At 38.1% G+C, this 23,141-nt stretch overlaps 2 protein-coding genes and 2 long non-coding RNA genes across 7 annotated transcripts in view; all 4 read right to left on the bottom strand.

Moving 5' to 3' along the window:
- Positions 1-5: 5 nt before the first annotated feature.
- On the bottom strand, positions 6-2,413 carry LOC145917831 (uncharacterized). The gene is made up of 5 exons (XM_083003122.1): positions 2,408-2,413; positions 2,258-2,336; positions 1,107-1,217; positions 851-943; positions 6-151 (listed from the first exon to the last, which is right to left on the bottom strand). Exons 1-5 carry the CDS (start codon positions 2,411-2,413, stop codon positions 6-8), a joined length of 435 nt encoding a protein of 144 aa, XP_082859248.1.
- A 38-nt stretch (positions 2,414-2,451) lies between these two features.
- LOC145909562 (uncharacterized) overlaps positions 2,452-23,141 on the bottom strand; it is a 63,013-nt gene continuing 42,323 nt past the window's right edge. The window contains exon 2 of the long non-coding RNA XR_014403138.1: positions 2,452-2,515. This is a non-coding gene — a long non-coding RNA (uncharacterized LOC145909562). The remainder of the gene's footprint in view (positions 2,516-23,141) is intronic.
- LOC145902582 (uncharacterized) lies at positions 5,101-8,382 on the bottom strand. Of its 3 annotated transcripts, none has more exons than XR_014402617.1 (4): positions 7,108-8,382; positions 6,682-6,813; positions 6,432-6,513; positions 5,101-5,671 (listed from the first exon to the last, which is right to left on the bottom strand). It is a non-coding gene; the product is annotated as an uncharacterized LOC145902582 (long non-coding RNA). The 3 variants fall into 3 exon arrangements; XR_014402616.1 differs by having other exon boundaries at positions 6,682-7,239; positions 7,301-8,382; XR_014402615.1 differs by having other exon boundaries at positions 6,682-8,382.
- On the bottom strand, positions 8,491-22,806 carry LOC145913013 (angiopoietin-1 receptor-like). 2 transcript variants are annotated; one of them, XM_083000915.1, is made up of 30 exons: positions 22,693-22,806; positions 21,069-21,214; positions 20,546-20,678; positions 20,216-20,373; positions 19,603-19,723; positions 19,212-19,343; positions 18,694-18,837; positions 18,187-18,334; positions 17,973-18,060; positions 17,681-17,761; positions 17,155-17,320; positions 16,806-16,965; positions 16,430-16,575; positions 16,089-16,223; positions 15,630-15,800; positions 15,165-15,274; positions 14,845-15,031; positions 14,479-14,666; positions 13,798-14,064; positions 13,158-13,293; positions 12,857-13,032; positions 12,657-12,768; positions 12,327-12,456; positions 11,939-12,128; positions 11,421-11,565; positions 10,718-11,001; positions 10,055-10,239; positions 9,712-9,849; positions 9,292-9,397; positions 8,491-8,975 (listed from the first exon to the last, which is right to left on the bottom strand). In XM_083000915.1, exons 1-30 carry the CDS (start codon positions 22,745-22,747, stop codon positions 8,904-8,906), a joined length of 4,410 nt encoding a protein of 1,469 aa, XP_082857041.1. In that variant the 5' UTR covers positions 22,748-22,806; the 3' UTR covers positions 8,491-8,903. The 2 variants fall into 2 exon arrangements, with proteins under 2 accessions (XP_082857041.1, XP_082857811.1); XM_083001685.1 differs by having other exon boundaries at positions 16,430-16,572.

The raw sequence follows: 23,141 nt of genomic DNA, 5'->3' as shown, positions 1-23,141 counted from the left end.
TAAATTTAATTCATAACACCATAAGCAGAAGTTATATTTAGCAATAGTTTGCCGAAGATGTCATGTGTGGTTACAAAACCTCTATTTTGCGATGCACTTGGTTGTATCTGGTTTATTTGCATCTGGGCAACTTCAGCAATTGCTAATTCATCTGAAAACAATATAGTTTGCATCAAAGTTGTTTGGGAAGTAGCAATTCAACAACATTCACAATCACAAGTCTTTGTTTGATTGTGTGGGTGATAAAGGCTTTTATTCTGCTTTCCAAAACAATAAACTTACTCATGTAATTTTAATACACTTTTTGGACCTATGCATACACAACTTGCGTCCTTCACAAATTTATATAACAACACAAGTTATTGCTTCAGAGTCAGACCCTGCAAACTTTGTTTTTGAGGTTACATGAACGATAGTGAAGCACAATTGTGACCTAGACCTGGAGTCGGATTTAACACAGAGGCTGGGTTCTAGTGATTTCCTACTCAGAAATGCTTGCCTGACAAGATTTGTTAATACAATATTTAATACAATTTTGATTTAATCTTCACATACAGTTAGAAATTTTTCAGGGAGGTATTGCGTTGGTCTTACTTTCTGCAGTTTATTTTGTTTGCCTTATTTTATTGCTTCTGGCATGGCGGCATGCATAAAAAAAACACTTCTGCAGTAAATCTGACACCAACAAACTTGGACAACCCTCAGATGAATTAGATGTAATGTGTCCTACAGAAGTTTTAAACTAATAAATCAAAATCTAAGTTACATTTTCTATTCTGAGTAGGTATGTAGTTGTGCTAAGACCAAAATAGACTGAGGAGTAAAATTACAAAAAAACACAGATCTGTACCCAAACACTTGCCTTGTGCTTGTGGTGATTGCTGTTCTCTTTCACTAGGCTGTGTGATGCCCCCAAGTGGTGGATTACCATCAAGTCCAACACCTAAATGTATATGCTACTGTTTTTAGAGATGTTTTTCAATCATTAAATCTAACACCTGAAAAATAACCTACTGTTTGCAATGTATTTATTCTGGCACAAATTTCTTTTACCAACAATATTTTGTATAATAGAAACAGTAGGATTACTTCAAACACAAAATTACCCATTTCACTTCTTCCTGGTGATAGGTTGGACAAGTCATGATCAACTGGAAGGTTTTGTTCACTGGGTGGGTTTTGGGGTGTAGCATGTCTTGCAGGTTGCCTGTTTGCACCTTGAGACAAATATATCCAATTTAATGCATTGAATTAGTAAATCAAAGTTACAGCACTATTTACTTGAACCTAAATTTGTATATTATAGGTAGTTGTAGTAAGTTATATTTAAATTCATAAGAAAATAAAGATCGGTGAGACAAATATAGTGTGTGATATAGGCTTTATTCTACTTTTTAAAACAATGACCCCAGTCAGGGTGGAATAAATGCTGGCTTGGCGAAATTTCTTATCGACTCTCCAAACATAATTTTCATTCAATTTTTAAATACAGTTCGAAATTTTTAAGGGATGTATCATATTAGTTTCACTGCATGCAGTGAATTTCACAAGCCCAACTTTTGTGCTTAAATCCCAGCAATTTGCACTGAAAAAAGGATTACAGTTTTCGACACCCACAAACAGGGACAACCATGATTTTATGAATAGAAGTGCTCTATCTCGATTTCTTATTGACATTTTTAATCTCTCTGATTTATTGTTATAACCTTCTAGTTAATGATAACAGCATGTAAAGGATATGAATTACAAATGGACAAAAAATGTTTTTCAACCCCGAATTGCCAAAAGCAATGAAGTTTGTAGAGGTTTTGAGTAAGTTTGCGAAAACCTCTATTCGTTATTTACAGGCCTTATAATGCTTAATCCATTTTGGTGCAGATTATGGACTGTGTTGTGTTTCTTTATATTCGTTCGAATCATTGCAAAACCATAGAATGAAAAACAAGGCAAGCACACACACATTTATAGGGAAGTAAATTGCATTTAAAATACCACCCACACAAACAAGAATCACGCAGAATGGACTGCGGCACATTCCACGAATCACGCGGTTGTGGCACAGTTGCTGCCGTGTATACGCACTGTGTCGTGACCTCAACATACTGTGTGACTAAAACAGATAAGAGGGCTTAACAAGCAGTGTAGGTGAGATGTGGTCCAGAATATTGTGTAAAAAGACTTCTTTCCATGTATAAAAAAAATGGTATCTTTACCACTTAATTATTATCAAGTAACAAAACATTTTGAAGATTCTTACCAACTGGAAGTTTTGGGTTTGTGACATCACTTAAAGCTGTTGTAGTCAACACACTTTCTCCTGTATAACAAACATCACACTAACATTATATTTGTTTCTTAAGAAAACCAACTTGCAATTTTTATTGTGTGAAATTTTATTTGTATTTACTTTCATGTTAACATTATCATGCATTTTGTTTTATTTAACACTTGCCTTGTGCTTGTGGTAATTGGTGTTCTCTTTCAATTTGCTGATTATTGCCCTCAAATCCAACACCTGCAAATTGAATTATTTGGCTACTATATACAAGCAAAGTGGAGGTAATAATATGATTTCTGTGTGCTGCAGATTGATGGCCGCTGTTTCGACCTCAAAAGGTCTTATCAGAGCAACTGGTGAGACTATCAGACGACTTTGCTGACCTAACGGCCAAGCAAAGACTTCCACTTGGTGGTGATTACACAATCACCGTCATCTGTTGGGCACCAAACTAGGTGCATCTTTACAGAGAAAACTGTTTGGTCTGCAAAGTCATCTAGAAGAGTCACACCAAGCTGCACTGATGAGACCTTATAGGTTGAAAGAGTAGCCATCTGTCTGCAGCTCACAAAAATTATTTAGCTATTGTTTTGCAATCCTTTTTTTGCCATGACAATTGTGTTTGACAAAAAAAGTTTCAACCACTGTTAGTACCTCTTCCTGGTGATGGATTGGACAAGTCATGATCCACTGGAAGATATCTTTCACTGGGTGGGTTTTGGGGTGTGGCAGGACTTGCAGATTGTCCACTTGTATCTTAAGACACAATAAACCAATGAATAAAATGTATGGAAAAATGAACTATGTCTAATTTACATCAAGGTTTTTCGTGGGAGTATTTCTGTCAGAAATTTAACAAAACTCGCAATCTAAGGTTTTCGTTTGCTGGCATGGTTGTATTAGATTTAATTCAACGCTTTGGCACAACGACAGAAACGGTCAAACATAGGGGTGTGGAATATTTTTTAGTTAAGGGGCTTGTGTATTATGCCATAAAGTTTGTCATTCAAACTTTATACTTTGTCATGTACTGATCAATTTTGTTGTGGACTTTAACACAATGAAAATCAGTTGCTAATTCAAACAAGCATATGAAGAAGGTTATGAAGTTAACTATTGGGGAAACTCGTGGGTCAGATACCCCTGACAGAACAAGCAAAAATACTTGCCTTGCCTTTGGGGAGTTTGTTGTGTTCGATCTCTTGGTTGAATGTTTTCCCCAAGCAATGGACCAACATCTACAAAAAATCATTTTCACAAAAAAATTACAAAATTTTAAAGCAAAAAAGTTGCACCATTCCCCAAAAACGAGTAAAAAATAAATCATGCAAAACTTACCATGAAACTTCCATGTATGTGTAGAAAACTGGCTGAGTGGAACAGTTGGATTGTGGGTTGCTGTTGGATCCACAATATGCATGTTCCTAGCAGCATTTGCCACCAGCTGCAAAATTACAGTTGGATCTTGTTTGGAAAGAAGTTGTTGAAATTCATCCCGAATGTCAACCATGTCTGGTCGTTGATTTGGATCTTGATCCCAACATCTGATCATGGCACTTTCCATCACATCAACTATTTCTCTGTTGTTTGCATTGCTTTGCTCTCTTAGGCTTTGAATAGCTTCACAGTCAGGTCGAAGTCTATTCCTGATTTTGTCACGGCATTCTTCTTCTGACTGGTATGGTTGTTCCCTACTTAGCATCTCGAAATAGATGATACCACAGCTGTAAGCATCCTGTTCTTTTTTAGGTCTTGCATATTGAAGAAGCCTTTCCGGTGCTGCATAGTAAAGTGTCAACCCCTGTGATTTTGATTGACCGGGAAGTTGAGTTGTTGATCCTGACGTCAGTTGGACCAATCGGGAACATCCAAAGTCACCAATTATACAATGCAAGTCAGGTGTCATAAAAACATTTTCTGGCTTTAAATCCAAGTGAACCAACCGCTTGTTAAGTCCACAGTTGTGAATGTAGGCAACTCCTGATGCTATTTCAGTTGCCATTCGAAGAATCAAACCAGGGCCCAGTTCAATATCTTCATCCAGGATTAGAATTCTTAAACTTCCACCTCCATAGAATTGCATTACAATCCCGATTGCTCCTGGCCACTTGGTGTATCCATGAACAGTTGATATGTTGTCATGGCGAGATCGCAGTAAATTCTCATATTCACGCCTGAATCTGCAAGAAATATAAACAATATGTTGATTTAACTATTCTGACTTTGTGTTAGATCATTATTGACTACAAAAATTCCAAAAAAGTTAGTAAAATTTATTTAAAACCATAATCTTACGTTTTTTCAAACAGATATTGTTCATGTTCTCCGCCAGTGACTTTCAAACACTTGACAGCAAGAAATCCAATTTTTTCATGTTTTCCAAGGAAAACTTTACCATAGCTACCTTGACCAACTACACACAACCTGACGTCACAAAAGATGTTTTCAGCTTTGAATTCTCTCAACTAAAAAATACAACAGTTCATTTTACAACACTCCATGCATACAGCTGTGTTATACTTACAACATCTAGTCCTTGTGGGTCAACAACAGATGAGGCAAACGCCATCTTTTCTTATTTTTCACCCGCAACAATTTGCATTCAAACTTAAATTGCATTTAGTTTTCATTGTGAAAGTTAAGTGCTACGTCCTTAATGGAGCAAAACCAAATGGGGAAGTTGAGGCTGATCCAAAGAAGGCCTGTGATTGTTTGCAAACTGCCTTGAATATGAGTTGGTCTCAAACTGGTACACTTGTTTGATGGTTAATCATTAACTTGGAACTGTAGCCTCAGACTGGCAAAACCTTCAATAATTTTGAACACAAATATAACATTTATTTCACAGTAATCAAAACACAACCATTTTTAATGACAAAGCATGTATTGATAAGTAGGCACACAAGAGTTATTGTTGAACAGGACGTGTAATCTCAACAGGCATATCCAGGATTCTTTAAAGAGGGGGATAAAATTTTTGAGGGAATTCCCTGATTTTCTGCTGCAAACTAAGGTTAATTGTGGTCGAGCATTGCAAAATATGTACGCCAGTGTTGATACGAATCGCCACATAATGTTGGCTTTACCGGATTTGTGCAATTGTGTAACAATTGTGTAACACTATAGAACACTCGATGCGAGTTTTTACCGTAGTACTTGCACCGAAGTTATAATACTACTACAAAGAAAGATTTGCTGCCAGGTTACATTTAAGATGTTCTCATCAATACTTGCAAAGAATTGCAAAACACTCAAACTTTGTGTCAGCAACACATAAACAATGTAATGGTGATGGATTTGATTTCACGTCCGTTACTTTCTTCGCTGTGAAACCATCTCACAAAGGTTTTCTTCACTGTTCTTCACACTTCATTCCAAGTAAGTCTTCTTTCACTTTACATAACATAGCAACAGTTTATTCCATGACAAACCTAACAATTAACCACATCTTGTATAAATTGTTACTGACGCTGCCAGGCATGTTTTATTGCTGAATACTGCTCTTCTAGCAAACTTTATTTTATCGACGTTTCGGCTGTTATGCAGCAGTCTTCTTTAGGAGGTATAAAATACTGCTGCGTAACAGCTGAAACGCCGAGAAACGTCAATAAAAAAAAGTTTGTCAGAAGAGCAGTATTCAGTAATAACCAAACCTTGTGTAACTCAGAATTAAAATCGATTGCAAGGTTTTAGTGGTACAACAAGTTTAAAATGCAGTTTGGGTAAAAGGGTAAATTTTGAGTGTAACATTGAAAATATGGCTTTAACAGACTGGAACTAATGTATTGTTGATGTTACATGAATTTATATTACCATACCCTTTAACTGCCACGGGCCGCATCTCTGCCCAAAAAAGGGGGATATTCCTAAAATTATATCTCCCGTTGTAATTGGCATAGCGACCTAAGGTTTTCAGCAACAGACAGCTTGAAGTTTAAACTTTTCTTCGGTGAGCAATGTTGGTATGTTGCATGATTTGTCAAACGTTTACTTAAAAGTTAGTTTAATTTAAGCACTACCTGATACAACCATGGGTATATTTCCTCAACAAACAATACTGGCATTTTGTGTTGGGTTTAGTAAGTTTCCATCCGGTGTGTTAAAAATCAGAATAGATGAAGATTTTTCTTAACTTAAAAATAAGACAAGTTACCTTAAATCGTTGTAATTTAGTCAGTAATTTTGTGTCCAATTCCAGGATTTCTTCAACATGTTTTCTTGGTTGTTGCATGAACCTGATAAAAATTCCACATTAGGTAAGCAAGCAGAATAGGTTAGATTCACAGCATCTTTGAATATTACAGAAAGATAAATATATGCCTTTTTAAAAGCCAAGATTCATTACATTTTCACAATACAATTAAATTATAAATGTCATTGATTATACTGTACAATGTACTTACTGCAGAATGCTAGCACAGAATCACAAGGCTATGAAAGGACATATGTTAAAATTGTTATCATTCACATTTATCCATGACTTTCATAAAGTATGCTCAGGTTTAATCCAATATTTTCTGCTACTTGACAAATTCCTGTAAAATTATTAAGTACAAAGTAATTGGCATTAGCCTTTCACAATATTCAAACAATTTATTAAGATTAATGAAGAATTCCAAATGCAGGTAAATGTAATATGTAAAAAATGTTTGGTGCTATTTGCACAGATTCTAGTCCAATCAAAATTTTTCCACTGCATGTTGTTGTTAGCAACACTCATGACAACAAAAATTTTCAAAAGAACTGCTTACACCCACTATTGACCACCCTTACAAGATATTATTGGAGAAGATGTAGTGGATTTAACACAACAAACCTCACAAACCTACTGATTTTATTTCTTTAACATATGTAACATGCTCCACCAGTCTTTTGTAACATAACATTGCTTTAGGGCAGTGATTCCCAACCTTTTTGTGGTTGCGTACCACTTGGAGGTGAACAATTTCGACGCATGCCACCTAGTTGAGTGTTACAAAGTAACCTAGGGGATGAAGTAACGAACATTTTGGGATCACTTACGTTTTTTTCAATTCGAACTATATCCGCAAATTACGGAAAAGTGTACGCGTACCACCGGTTGGGAAACACTGCTTGGTGCATTCATTAATGTGGTGGATTCAATTTTATATTTGACATGTAGATTTATTTTGAAGATAAAAAAGCTTAACCTGAAAAGACATAAAAAAGCTCTCACATTGTCAATGTAATTCATAATTGAGAAAATAATCCAGCCTTTGTTTGGGCCTAATTGACAAATAGCTCAGTTGCAGGGTTTAAATATGGAAGTGCTTGATCTGCTTTTTGGTGTATTAGAAATCAGATAACAACTTGTTAAGTTTGTCATAATTTTTAAGTAACTTTTCAGAGATGGTTGGGTGAGTTTCGCAGCAGTTGGAATGGCGGAACATGTGATAAATTGCAAAAAAAAAATGATACAACCATGCAGTTCGGAGTGGCACAAAGTTGTTGTAATCTTACAGATTGCACCCCGACCAATAAAAATTAAAAAAAATTGCTGCAAAAATAGCACCACTTAGTGGTTAAAAGTAGGGTTACTGGTCTGTCTGTATCCGTATTAATGATGATCCCAGTTCCAAATTATCCTGCCCGGCTGGATCCGGATAGTTGTCAATCAAATCCTGCCAGATAATTTGGATCCGGCAGTTTGTTAACACTGATTCAAGCGTGTATTTGACCGGTATGGCAAAAATGTTTGATTGCCAAACAGAATGATATGTGAAGGTTAGCTTATCATGAGTGGAACAAATCCAATTAATATGGTATAACACGTCACGAAAAACCTTAATAACAAACAACCGAAAAATCGGTAGTCGGCGAGTATCACAGACTGGGTCCCAAAAACGAGTAATTTGCGATGTTTGTCTGTTTTTAGGACAAAAATGCTTTCCTAACTATCCGGTAAAATTGAGGGGAATATCCGGCCGGGTCTATCATCTATAATACAAGTAACAATCATATGAAAAGAAACCAAATTGCGTTGGTTACCAAAGTTTAAAGTAATAATAACCGCTGGTATGCTAGCCTTACCGCTATGACTTTTATACTAACTAGATACAACAGTATGAATGGCGGTTAGTAAATCCTGGTTGGTTCCTTTTTTTAATCTTCTTTCTTTAACAAACACAACAGTCAGAAGCTTCTTTTGACTCAGCAATATTTTTATTTACGATGTGTCATTTCGGATAGAAATCGTATCACAAATTTAACCAGAGGGCAGTGGCCCAAGTGTTTTATTTACAATAATGTGAGAAATAAAACAACCGAGGGCAAAATCCGGATTATCTAGTCGAATGGTGCATCAGTTTCATCCTAAATTTACAATTGTTGGTTTGCAAAAATATCATCATGAAAAATGTTACGCAACAGAGACGTTACGAAATCAATTTCTAGGAAGCTCATCTATTTTTATCAGCGTTTGGTATTACGCAAGGCCTGAACACAAGGTCAAAACCGATTCATGGGAATTATAATTGCATAACTCTTTGTTTTCTGCAATACGCCCTATCAGTATCAGGTCTACAATTATCGTAGTTGCACTTTTTTATACTCTTCACTTTGGTAAGTTATCTTTTTTTATCGTCGAATTTGTCATTTGAAACGGTCAGCCTTCTTCTTCGTTAACGTCAATGTTGGCAAACTTGAAATCTTCAAATATAGCTGTGTTCACATAATTCTGAAAGAAAAATACTTTGGTTGTTCACAAACAACACAAACATAGCTCTAATGTAATTAGATCAAGATTTCCAAATTATTACTGCGTTCCTAGTAGTGTGAAAAACCTAGTGGTGCAATGTTAATGCAAAAGGCACCGTGGACCATTTATAATTTACTGACATAATATTTTATTTTTTTAGCACACCGGGATTTGAACCCAGGATATCCTGTCCACAAATACCTATCTGGTTTTCATCAGCTTAACCAATGCTGCCAATCAACCGCCGAGTGACATAGTTTTGCAAAGCATCAATGATAAATTGTTGCCAACTAACCCTGCTTGACCGGGCGTCACACATCCGCTCGAGGGCGATACAGAGCTGTGAGAATGTGGGTCGGTCGTAAGGACGATCTTTCCAGCATTGATACATCAGAGCATAACTGCAAACAAATATACATTAAGCAACGCATCACAAATATCACAGTGCGGTTACTTCCGGCCTTAGTTTCAGTGAAGCTACCACAAGCCACGAATGTGGCACAGGTGTGGGGAGCAACTTGAAACTATTGTTAGTAATTTTTTTCGGATGAGTCTGCTGTATTGTTACAAAGCCACCAAACAAATACGGGGCGTTTTTTTATTCAGTTGTTAATCTTTGATTATAGGTTTTTATACTTTCTCGGATCCAAAAGATGTTCAGACAACTTTTGCATATAATCTAATCACGGATTGAAACCCCAGCACATAAACGTACACTTCATCGTCACAGTTGATCGGTTTGTCCATTCGAAAACCCGTCGGCAACTTTTCGTATAACTCCGCACACGACATCCCACAGTAGGGGGTTCCCCCAAGACTGACTATCTCCCACAGCAAGACGCCGAAGGACCAACTTGGCAACAAAAATAAAATTATTATTTATTATATTCCGGTGGCTCAGGCAAGTTTAGTTGCAATAAAAGTGCTTTGCAAATTTGAACCGAACATCTATACATAAGCTAGCTTTTTGTCACCGTACAGCTCACTACAAACGTGCTTTTCACAGCAAATTCACAAATCACAATTCAAACCAGCAGAATCCACGAATTTCGACTTACACGTCGCTTTTCGAAGTATAAACGTTGTAGTTGAGGCTCTCTATCGCCATCCAGCGTATGGGTAACCTGGAAACTGTTTTCTTCACGTAGACTCCCTCACCACGTGACAAACCGAAGTCGGCAACTTTGCAGATGAGATGATCTCCCAGGAGGATGTTGCGTGCCGCCAAATCCCGGTGAATTAACTGGGAAGGTATTGAAATGGTTGAATTACCTTGCAAACCACAGGTGATGCTTTAATTTCAACAGCTGAACATTGCATTGTAATGAATATTTTTATTTTAAAAAAAAAGGATGGTGTTTAACTTCTAGAGCAAACATCCTAAAACCAATATCACACTGTCAGTGGGTGATCTACACACAAAGTTAGTTTGTTTTGAATATGTAACAAAAGTAAATTGTATATTTTGTTAGGAAGAACCTTGCTGGCCTGGCCATGGAACTAATGCAACAGGTTGAGGTCGTTTCATAAACGATATTTCCTATTTCATAGCAAGTTGACACTGCATTAAAGTAAGTGCTTTTGTGTGTGTTGTTACGAATAGATTCGGTGGTTTTGGTTTGATGTTGGGTATTGGACAAACTTGGTATTTTCTTAAACACGCGGGGTCGATTCGCATGGACAGGCCTGAGGACTTTCTAGAATAAATCTTTAATTCAAACCTGTTTTTCACTTAAGTACGACATCCCCTGGGAAACGTCAAAAGCGAACTGGAGCAGCTGAGTTTGAGACAGAGTCGTATAACTGCCATCCAAGTCATCCGCTTTGCGGCTCTTGCGCAGAAACTGGAGGAGGTTACCATTGGGAGCGAACTCAGTACAGAGATACATCGCGTTGTCGTGCTCGCAAGCTCCCACTAACGACACAACGTTTTTGTGATGCCCGATGCGGACCATCGTGTCAAGTTCGGCGAGAAAGTCACGTTTATCATCGAGGGTGCTGCCGTCTGCAAGTTGATAATGGATCTTAAACAGCGGCATGTGAACTTTTCGTCTTACTGCTGGCCAGAAATTGTTGACAATTTATCATAGATATTAAAACAATCTTTAAAATGTGTGTGAGTTGATTCAAACATCAAGCAAACAAACGGTTATACACGTTTTATATCGTTTCTGCGACTGCTTATTCACTTACCATGTTTATTTCATTGCAGCAAATGACTTTCTAAGGAATATTGTTATATTTAAATAATAATATCTTATGCAATTAGATATTTGCGATTCCAAAGATCATCACCCTTTGTCAAAACGCCACATAATTTCATCTTATCATGTAGTATTATCTGCAAGAATGCTAATTTCTCTATTGGTCATTAAACAATGTCAAGTTAATTGAGAGGAATATGTAAGTATTTATATAATATACCTTTAAGCATCTTCACAGCAGTTTGAATAATCTTCCCATCTTTTTGGACGATAGCTTTTACAACCTGGCCGAAATTTCCGACTCCGAGTGGAATATCTTCGAACAGAATATTTTCCCACGGGAGAATCAGAGATTCCGGGAAGATCTAATGGTCGATACGATATTTTATGAAATCTTTAAACGTTTTCAAGCGTACAAATACGAGGTTTTCGAATTCAATTTATGGAAACCATTTTTAGTGTTATAAAGTCGCTAAACTGTGTATTCGAAATTACTGAAATCTACCAAAGTCCGATCAGCATTTGTTCTTGCGACTCTGCCAGAGTTATTGCTTAACCAATGCTGCCAATCGCCCGCCCAGGTTCTGCATTTTTCTGGATCGTGACTTTTTTTTAACATGGTTTCAAAGCACGCCCAATAAAGATTACAAAGAACATGGAAAATAAAATTAATGAACAAACTTTCCGTCAATTCAACCTTAAATTTCTGACATCGAAAAACCAATGCGAGCAACTTACTTGTCCGGAGTAAGTCGACGGCGCCCGTGAGTTTGTCGAGTGTTTCGAATTAACGGAAAGCATTGTTCCGGAACGCGAGTTAATACCGCCACCCTGTGACGAAGAGCCGAATGTTGAGTGTCGGTTGTTGGTTGAAACTGAATCCATTTCTACGTGACTCGGACAAGCCTGCTGTGCGCCCTTGCGACATCTGGTGGAACATATTTTTGATTCGTTATTTTGCTTTTGTGTTGCATGAAAATGTTTATTAAGGTTTAAAACATCTGGTTATTGACAGAAAGTTACAGGAAATAAAAACTTTTTCAAAGTGTTGAACAGAACATGAAGCTTGCAGGTGAATTAAGCTACAGAGTAACAATATTAGGCATACATAAGTTTAAGTGAATACCGGCAATATATAACAATAAACATTATGATGATGACACAAATAACTCCACCCAGAACAGCAAGAACAATCTTAAACACCCAAGTTTGTCCAGTAGGAACAACGTTGTTGGTATTGGATGCATCGAGGATTTCTGAGGAGAGAACAACAATCATTTTTTATGTTATTTTTTTTGAAAATGCCGCTACAAAGGCGTTTCAGCTCGATTTAGCGTAACAAACTGTCTTATTTTTAAGACATTTCAACGATCCATAAATATTTAAATACAAACAAGGACCATATTGGTATGGCGGTTTGCCAACTGTCTGGGAAGATGGATTTCAAAATATTCACCTGATGCTTTAGTTGTGAAACGTAGAACAGGGTTAAGCGAACTGAAACCGACGTAATTTCCGGCCATGAGTTCAATTTCGTAGTGTGTTGAGGGGTTGAGACCATTCAGTTCCTGCGATAAACAAACACTGCAGGTTTGCCACATAGAAATCGTAGAAAAATTAGGGTTAAAATCATAAAAAAAGATTTGTGATTTCTACCCAGTCGGGTCGTTCAGTTTCCACGAGAACAGTAGACGGCAGCGGGGATCCTCCGGAACTGAGAAACCGAATCTTGACGTAGGTGATACGGAAAGACTTGCTAACCGTCCACGTCACAATGGCCGAAGATGACGTCACGTTAACGACTTTTGCCTGATCAGGAGGGGGCGGCAAACCTGATGAAGGACTGCAGGTAAATTTACTGGTGACGTATATGGGGTGGGGCATTTTATGAATGCTGGTTCCATACATAGCAACATAACAACAAACTCGGAAAGAAATAAAACAAGACAACTCTAACCAAGTTTATCAGTTCTCCTTGTTATCTGTGTGGAGTAAGGACCCAAGATTTGAGTCTTGGCGGCAATCTTAAACGCGTAAACCGTGTCGACCCTCAGTGACTCGATCAACACAGACAACTTCTCACCATTTGTTATCTGGAGAAGGAATCAAAAAAGCTTTTATTTATTTTTTTTTGAGCTTTGCAAGTACAACATCCAAACAGAAATACTTTTCGTTAGTAAAGAAAGGTGAAGATACCGATATAGTTAGTGGTTGAGAGCGTGGACGTACGCGTAGTATACACTACTGGTGAAAACACACAGTACATTTTGAACGGGTTTAATTAGGTGGGAATTAATTATTTTTTTTCATTGCACTAACGTAAAATGTCCTCAAGCTTGAAACCATCAACTCGAGGTGCAAAAATTTGGAGTCAAGCAGTTTGAACAGAAAAGTCAAATGCTAGTCTTTTGAGCATACGTTTAAAACACCACTGTGTTCTTCATCACTTCTAAGTAAGAATGAGTTGCAGCAAGGCATGCGCAGAGATAGGCAGTTGGTCGTCTGCGTGCTCCATGATAAGCATATTAGTTTTTGGCTTTCTCTTCAAACATCTGCTCAAGGTTTATAGAAAACTATCTCTATGCATTATATGCTACCTTGGTTCTCCAATGCTCGCTGGTCTGACGTAGGTCATCGGTGTAAATGACCTTGTATGACGTCACATTGCCCACGTGATCAGAGTGGGGAGGGGGCGCCCACCGCACGGCCACAGACTGGGAGTTGATGACGTCAACTTCAATATTTTGTGGGGGGAGGAGGGGTCGATCGCTCATTGTGCGAACGGAAGTGACGTCAGACCAGTCGCCCGCTTCTATGGTAAATCCCCGAATGCGAAACTGATAGACAGTGTAGGTCAACAAGCTCTGAAATTTAAACATTAATTTGAAAGCGGGATTTCCTATAATTCCTGTACTAGTGGATTTTAGCAAAACACAAGTGTAAGGTAATAATAAAGAGAATTAACATGAAGTTACGTCATCGGTAGCTTGCTGTGTCACAAAGACGTCTTTCATGACCCACATATCTTGCAAATGTTTACAAGCTAAATATTTTTTGTCACAAAATGCTAATTAGGTTCTTGCAGTGGACAAATGCAGTGATAAATTTATTTGTTGTTACTAAATGGTGTATTCGTGTCGGGGAGTCTTATACAGTCTTTTGCTACTTTCAGACACTATGACCCATCACAACATTTATCGAAAACTCGCCACGATATTTATCGAAAACTCACCACGATATTTATCGAAAATTCACCACGATATTTATCGTAAACTCACCACGATATTTATCGATGTTATGTTTCCCGGATGTTGACTGTTCAACTTCATCCAATCTCCTTCCTCCTGTTTCATCTCAATCTCGTAACTTCTTAAAACTCCGTTCGGGTTTTGGGGAGAATTCCATTTTAGGAAGATGCCGCTAGATGTCACTTGTGAGGCACGTACTTTCAACGGTTTGGATGGAACTGTTCGTTAACATAATTACGATTTGAAATACAAAAATATCAATTAAGAATCAGGATATAAATTACCAACACACAACGGTTTTAAAGTCGATTTAGATTTTCCGCAAAGAATCTCCAACACCAATAATATCTTGTCTAGGGGATTTTTTTGAAATTTAGGTGGAAAATGTTAGTTTACCATCTTCGAGCGTCATAATCACTATGACGTCACTGAAGTTGCCTGCCCCCTCGTGGTTGAAAGCTCTGACGTGGAAAGAGTATGACGTATGCGGTACGAGCTCGTTGAAATCACGTGACATTTGTGACGTGTTTTTGTGCATTCGCATTGCGTTGGGTGAGTCGTTGCCAACTTCAGTAAAACTGATCTGGGAACAGAAAGCAGCATAAGGTTGTTGATAAACTAAGAACCTGAGAATACGGGTGGGCTGATTTTGATCAGGTAAATGTACATGATCACTCCTGGCAAAAGCAACGAAGGAAAGGAAAGTTTGCTTTTACCTCGTAAAATAAAATGGTGTAGATTTTGGAATTGCTTGGAGTGAACCAAGAAACGGAAACAGACGACGAGGTGAGGTTACTATAGGTCACTCTGGGTCCTTTCGGCTTTGCTGTAAGAAATCATTAACTTAACTTTTTTCGCATGCTTTATTGTGCCGCGAAAGTAGTTAGGTCTATGCACAAATTTTTGGTGGATATTTATGGATATCTTTTTTGACCTCTCACACCGCACTAAAAGTGCACGGCACAATTGCCTTGTTTTTCTGCAATGGGTCAACGTACTTATATGCATTACAGATGATTTTGACACAAAATATTTGATTAAAGCAAAAGAAATAGTAAGTTTATAAAAATATTCATAAGATGGGAGGAAAACGCGACCACCTTTGATTTTATCAGTGGCCCTGCTTTGTCGTGCAGTGAAATAAAATCGTCACAAACGTTGAAACAAATCATTGAGCTTACGTAGTCGACCCATGGTAACTCTGGCCTCTCTCGATAGATCTGAATCTCCCGCACAATTGTAGACCTTCACCCTAACCCCATAAACTTCGTGGGGGGTGAGATGTCTTATTGTAAACGAGGGTTTGTCCTCAGGTTTCTGCAACTGGTACATGTTGTATTTTCGCTTCAGGCCTGAAAATCAAGGTCTTCTGTTTGTTTTTGAGGAAAATAGTCAATGTGGTATAAATCCCCGAAGTACGAATGTAAATTCCAAGCTTGTACCGTTAGAGTCAATATCAGCAACACAAGCGTCAAACTCATGTTATTTCTAAAATAATTTACTTAAGACTTATCATAACAGTAAGATATCATTTACAATATACCGAACGGATTTTTAATGTGGCGCAGGTTAAGAACCCAACTCTAAGTATGGTCTTCAGTCTCCACGTTACACCACGTAAACTTATCGTTCCACCTCACCTAGGGGATAGTAGAAGATCTTGTAACCCAGAATGTCGCCTTTCAGTGTTTCACGTTCGGGGTTTTCCCATTGCATGTAAAGCGTGGAGTTGTTGATTGCATACGATTTTGTGATCACTGGGGGCGCTGTTGGCTCTGTAAAGAAAAAAATACCTCAACGAACAAACAAATGGCAACATGGGTTAAGACTCACGACCCATTGGCTGTATGGGGAGACTGATCGGGATTCTTGGCCACATTAGCCTGGGTTCAAATCCATTAACCATTAACCACCGAACAAACCAGGCAACCAAATCAACCAAAAGACCATCCAGACACCAAGACCACTAACAACCACTTACTTCCACAAGATGTTGAAATGGTTGCAACTGGACCAGGGACTCCCTTTCCACTTTCTCCCCCTTCTCTGTATAAAACCACCCTGAAGTGGTAGCTGGTGTATTCTTTCAACGGACTGATGGTGATGGTATCGTTATACACGTTGCTACTGCAGTGAAAAACACCATTGCCAACTTGAGTGGTGTTTGAAATATATCGACTAAATCGCTCATTAAACAATTTACATGGCAGTAAAACTTGTAATTGCTTCGCTACTTGTTTTCCTGACAAGTTTGCATAAAATAGCATTAGCACGAGCACCTTATATAGGATCTCCAGAAATACATTTGAATATTAATAAATTATCAACCATCATCTTATGGCAATTGGAAAACATACTTTTCGTAGTGGTTGTATGTTGAGTCGGAAACCTTTTTAAACTGAACAATCGTCCTTGTGATTGGTCCATCTCCTCTGAATGTCCGGCTGTTTAGACCAATAGTAAGCTGCGTGGCTGCTTGCTTGATTAGGACCGGGGCGTTGATTGGTCGAGGCAGTTCTTTCAAAATTAAACTTAAATATTTGATTTAGGGTTTATTAGGTGTTATGTCAAATGGTAAAAGGATTTGAAACTTCGTATACAGGATTTTTCTTGTTTTTAAAATATACGGTTTTGTAATCATTTTTTACTCGAAATCACAAAATGCCTAAAAGACAAACCTAAACTTCTGAGTGAAATGAATCTTACCTGAAAGCGTAAAATTAAATGCCTTCCGAGTCGATCCTGCAATGGTCGTCGAAACGCAACTGTAAGGTCCCAGGTACAGAGACACAATCCCCAGTGAAAATATGGCAATGGTTTTATTTTCAAGCATCAGCGTTCGGTTCGGAACAGTTTCGTTATTCTCGCCTCTCTGGAGCGAAAATAATTAATTTTTACTCAGATAAGTGAATTTTGCGTGCATTATCTTAATTTTGTTTCAAAACATGTTGTGGATATTAACTTTGTGTTGATTTCTCCTTCAAACTCATTAGTTTTTAACGGTGTATGATGAAAATTACTTTTTCACAAAGTGATCAGGGACAGCACCACTTTTACGTCAAACTCATAACGTCATATTTATCAACAATGCAAGAGCAGACCTCAAAAAAAGCCTATAGATACTTCCGTGCCCAAATGCAAGCAAACGTAATGTCAATATACTAATAATTTACTTTCAATGAAGGCAAATAAAAACTTCGAATGTTTCTACAGAGAAACAATAAAGAAACACCTTCAACAGAATTTCGCCCTCGATCGGTAGGGGAACCCCCGTCACCAAGCACTGCACTTCCACCCTTTGTCGTGGGTTGACCTTCAAAAAGGTGGCATCGGTTAGTTGCGGAAATGAGCTTAATATGGAAGAAGTTTGGATGCCTTCCCGAAGCCGCGGGAGGCTTGCAATACCGCACGCCAAACAACAATTCCACGATTCGCGTGAGAAAGTTGCTGATGTGATTGCTACGAGGCGATTGAGCTTTGAGGAACAGTTTTCAAACCAAGGTGAATTACACCAAAGACTTTACCTTGAAAGAAGGAGGGATTGCGGTGATACCGACAATATGTGGAGGTTTCTCTACCACTCGAAGTCGGGCTGGTTCATCGTTTTGTTTTCTTCAAAAAAACATAAAATTGTACCTCAGGTAAAAGTTATTTCGTAATTTCATTCAATCTGATCCACAATGTTTGCATTTACTGCGAACCCTGGGGTTTTATTCGAATAATAAAATTCAAACTCACTGAGCGTTTCCTGCAGTGGCCTTGTCCGACTTGCAATGGGGGCCGAACCATCCGGGGGAGCATATGCACCCCCTAAACCTGTCACATTCCCCATTCTTGCATAGGCATTGTTCAGTGCACCCCGCTCCGTAATAATTCGGCGGACAAGCTAAAATAATAAGTAAAGTAGGTCCAGTACAACTGAAACATATCTTATACACAATTCATATTATTGGCTCCACATTGCTTATCATATGAAACATATCAGTTTGTTGCTGGTGCTACAGTACCGACCTATGCGGCATGCTTGGTCTGTTTTTTATCTGTGTCAATAGGTCCAGTACAACAAAAAGTTTGATCTGTTTGTTGTTCTTTGCTTAGACGCGGTCATATACTAGCAAGGCATGCGAAAAAATGATGGTCATTTTCATTTGAAAGTGTAATTTTAATCTCTTTTTTTAATTTGTTTGGAATTTTGCGGCAGGAGATTGAATATATTTGACATCCCAAAACAGTTTTCCAACTCACGTGTTTTGCAATCCGGACCCGTCCAGCCCGTCATACACTGGCAACCGGTCACGTGACACATCTGGAGGGCTCGGCATGATCCGTCGTGGGTGATGTTGGTGCAGGAGAGGGAGCACCCGTCTCCGAAATGAAGATGGGGACACGCTGGAGGATATCGAGGAAATTAAAGATGAACAACACAGGTGGATAGAAGATTCTTGTGTGTTTTGTTCTCGAAAATTGATTTTTTTAATGGAAATCTTATTGTTTACTTCTGCTAGAGAAAATGTCGAAAATGACTACAGGAATCATCTTGTGCAGGTCGGTGACCGGCTCATACACTCGCGCTGATCGTCCTTCACTCCTTTTGGAGTCTCGGGAATGTAGAATTTGTTTACTTCTGTTTTGCCGTTCTGGCAAATGTGTGAACATGTGAAAACATCTTTGTTCAATAAACGCCTAATTTACTTTGCGCTATTTTGCATCTGGGTCGGTTAAATAATAAAACTTCTATATTTTGTTTTCGAATTGATTTTTACATTTTTCGCAATGCTGTCCAGTGAATCCTGGAGGACACCGACATTTTCCTGTTTTCTCGTCACAAATTCCCCCGTTCTTGCAAACCGGACAGGGTCTGGAGCAATTGTGCCACCAAGTGGTCATAGAGCATTCTGAGACAACAGAGAGAAATTGCTTGATCGTAATACAAGAACAAACTATTGCGATATTTTTATAAACTTATCAGCAAAATTTTTGACCAATTCGTTTCTGATGTTGCCAAACATGTTGATAATACAAACTGCCTTTTGTATAACCACGGACGTTTCCTATTACAGAGAATTTTATGCAGTATAGAGTTTATCGGAAAAAACTGCTTCAGTAAAAAAAGGTTGGCCAGTAGAGAAAATAAGCTTATATTTTCCAACGTACCTCTAACTATGACAATTGTAGCGGCTGAAAAAAATCCGCTTTCGTTACTTCTGTGAGCCATGTACACCCCTGCATCACGCTTCGTTACATTTTTAATCACCAGACCGCGACCACCTCCGACCTGTGCATTCAAAAAGTGTCTGAATTTTTATCCTAATTTGTGACGTAAGGTTTTACCTGGCTAAACACTTATCTCTTTGATTGTTATTTAAATTAAATTTGTTTGCTCAATTGGTATTAATTCCTAATGGCTTGCGGGAAATTGACCAACACGAAAATTTTATAAGCGTAAAATCACACGACCATGGACATTTTAAGTGCTACAACTTTGGATTTAGAGAAGAACTTGAGGAATTTGACTGCAGGAATCAACTTTTGCAAATCTGTGACCGACGGATCTGTCTTTGCAAATCAATATAACATTCCCAGGGCTCCAAAAGAAGTAAAAGACGATCAGCGCCAGCATAAGATCTTTAATAGAGAAATATTAATTTCGCCTATTGGCATCTTCAGTTTCTATTTAAATAGAATCGTCTTTTACTTCTTTTGGAGGCCTAGGAATATTAACTTTGGATTTATCAACAACTGCACATGAATGTTTCTATAACACTACCGGCCATATTTTGTTGGCTGGCATCCGTAGCTTGGTGCTGTCTTTCCTCCAAATCACCGTCAAGCTGGATGTGTCGGATGAGCGCGCGGATATCATACTGATCACCACTCTCTCCCCGGAAACCACCAACTGGGTGAAGAGTTTGGGGCGAAGGGAACCTTCATAAAGACCGAAGGAAGAGGAATTTTAGGAAAAAAATAATTTAAAAACTATCTGGTTTGAGTTTTTATATCGATCGACTTGCTGCAGTTTAATAGACATCGTTTCTATTGTTTAGTACAGATTAGATTGGTTACAAGTTTAAAAACTCAGAATAAAAAGTTGACTAACCAATCTCGTTCATTTTGAACGTGACGACCTTGTTTTGACCTTGTCCGCACACATGGGGTCCGACCGCTTTGACGGGATTTCGGCTCCACGAGTATTTCAGTCCAGTGCGGTTTAAAACGTTCTGAACCGAAGCCTAAAGAAATTTTGGAAAAATCTACACCAACTTGGCCACGTGGTTGGTACTATGGAATTTCAAAATATCTTGGGTGCAAAATACTATTCCAAGTTAAAAACATCTGATTAACGATCAAATGCAGTTCACAGATTATGCTTGGTAGGTCTTTTTAGTTTTTGCCCAAAGTATGCAACGATTTGTAAACAAACATTCATATAAAATTTCGTTTCATAGGAGATATTTTAAGCCGAATTTCCATTCAATTTGAAATTGCCCACGCACACGCATGAGCGTCTACTGCGTATATCAAGAAGGAGCAATCTTACTATGATTTGTAAGTTCAATACACAGTGAACTTTCCTCAAGATTTGCCCACAAACAAATAATCCACATCAAGTTACAACATACCCCTGATGTTCGTCTACCCGCCCACGGGAAAAGCCTCCTGATGAAGAGCTGGGATCTGATCGGTTTCTCCGATGTTTCGGTGCAAATAATAGATGTGTTCCCTCTGCTTGGAACCATAGGCGAGTAATTGAACACCACGATTTCACCTGACAAGAAAACACACTTTATTAAACATGATATGGAGAGATTGAAAGAGTGGGGTTTAAAACTTCTTCTGAAAGATACCAAGGTGTGTTTGTTTCGGAAATTAGATAGAAACGTTTGTGCTCTACGATGACTATCTTGTGTTGTGGAAAAATATCAAGTTGTCTGTTTCGTTGAAGCGGATAAACTGGTGTTGATTTTTTTCAAGTCACGTAATTCGTAAGTGAGATGTTTTGTCACGTGTCTTCTGCCTTGTTGCTGTTTAAACTGTTACCAAACAGAGACAGACCTTAACGCCAGTTGCATACAGTCGTTACTGGTGGACGTTTTGGGCTTTCGATTCAACACTGCTGCTATAAAATTGGAAAATGAGAATTTATTCAAATAAGACACACACGATGCTTATTTTAGCGAAATAAATTTGTCTTTGGTAAGAAAGCCGTCTGATTTTGCCTACGGAGATCTTCATGCCGCTTGTAACATTGTTCTTGATATTATTTTTATAAGTTAAGCCTTATGAAGGAAGTGTATGACCTCCAAGCAACATTACACTAGAGATTGCAATACATGGAGTGACAGCATACGTTGAAATACTACATGGTGTCAGAAGTAGGATTGGAACCAACGCCTCCATTCGGAGACCATTGAAATACTACATTTCGTGCCATCTTGTTATGAGATACCGCAGTTGCATAATAGTTTATTTATGCCAAAGAACCAGCAGTTTACCGACTCAAAACATCCGGATTTGTGTCGGTAATCCGGAAATATAACGCCCGATGACCCGACCAACTTGTCACATCAAATATTGCCATATATGGAAGTAGGGGGTATTTAAATTATTAATCAAATACAGAACTTTATCAAAATTTTTGTTTCAAACGTCAATGCCTTCGACGTCATTTCTCTGCAAAAGGTTTTTGCTCGTGGTAGAAATTAAGTGATTGCTACGTCAGTAACTTTTTTTGTAAACGCGCCTTGAAAGATTGAAGAAAACCCGTTGAAGTTCGATGTCGGTCGAGGTCAATAATACAACAAAGATAGTAACATATTCAAATAGTGCTGGAGGTACAGGCCCCTATATTGCTTCCTTCCTAACAGTTTCTGTCCATAATTACGACTGTGACTCATAAAAGTCATGCACTTGTACTTTTCTCATCAACTCAATGAACGCCTGTTGTTTATTTGAGTGACGTCATCGTGGGTAAATGTGAACTCCGTGTCCGATCTTGAGGAAGCAACACAAAGACTTACATGCAACTAACAACATGTAGGAATGGATTGAAATCAACAAGAGCCCTCATAAACCACAGATAAACAATTTAGGTCGAAGACATTTTAGGAACTAAACACTCATCTATACCATATTTTGTAATTGGTCGTTTTCGTTTAAATGTTTTAAGAATTACATAATTATTGATTTGTTGACAACATTTAATTCCTCTCCGCAAATATTTACCTCAATTAAACACAAATTTACCTGTGGCACAGACGATGAATGTAATTAACACAATCCATGTTTCAAATTTCTTCATCTTAATCTTGAAGTGTTTCGACTTTATTTCAAACCAATCTTTTTAATCAAAAATATTCTGAGGATATTTGTAAACATACGTCACAACATTACGAAACTCTCTGATATCATCTTTGTCAAAGTTATAATTTCAAAATCGAACACTCGTCTACCACACTGCCTTTTAGCTTGAAACTCTGAAACATCTTTATGTGAATAGTGTCCCCTCTGCACGAGCAACTGATCTCTTCGCAAATTTTACGTTGGCTGAGTAAATTCGTTTTTGCCCTGACGACAAACTTTATTTTCCCACTGTCTCATAAGGTACAACAGACCAAAATGTTTTGGCCTCACGGTCCAAAGTATGCGAAAACCCGATGCAATCCTTGTTTTGTACTGTACCTTGTCAACGACTT

The sequence above is a fragment of the Ascidia mentula genome, chromosome 1 (assembly GCF_947561715.1).
Source record: "Ascidia mentula chromosome 1, kaAscMent1.1, whole genome shotgun sequence".
In the NCBI taxonomy this organism is placed as follows: domain Eukaryota; kingdom Metazoa; phylum Chordata; class Ascidiacea; order Phlebobranchia; family Ascidiidae; genus Ascidia; species Ascidia mentula.
The sequence above is the reverse complement of the archived record's forward strand: the minus strand, read 5'-3'. Positions and strand labels throughout refer to the sequence as shown.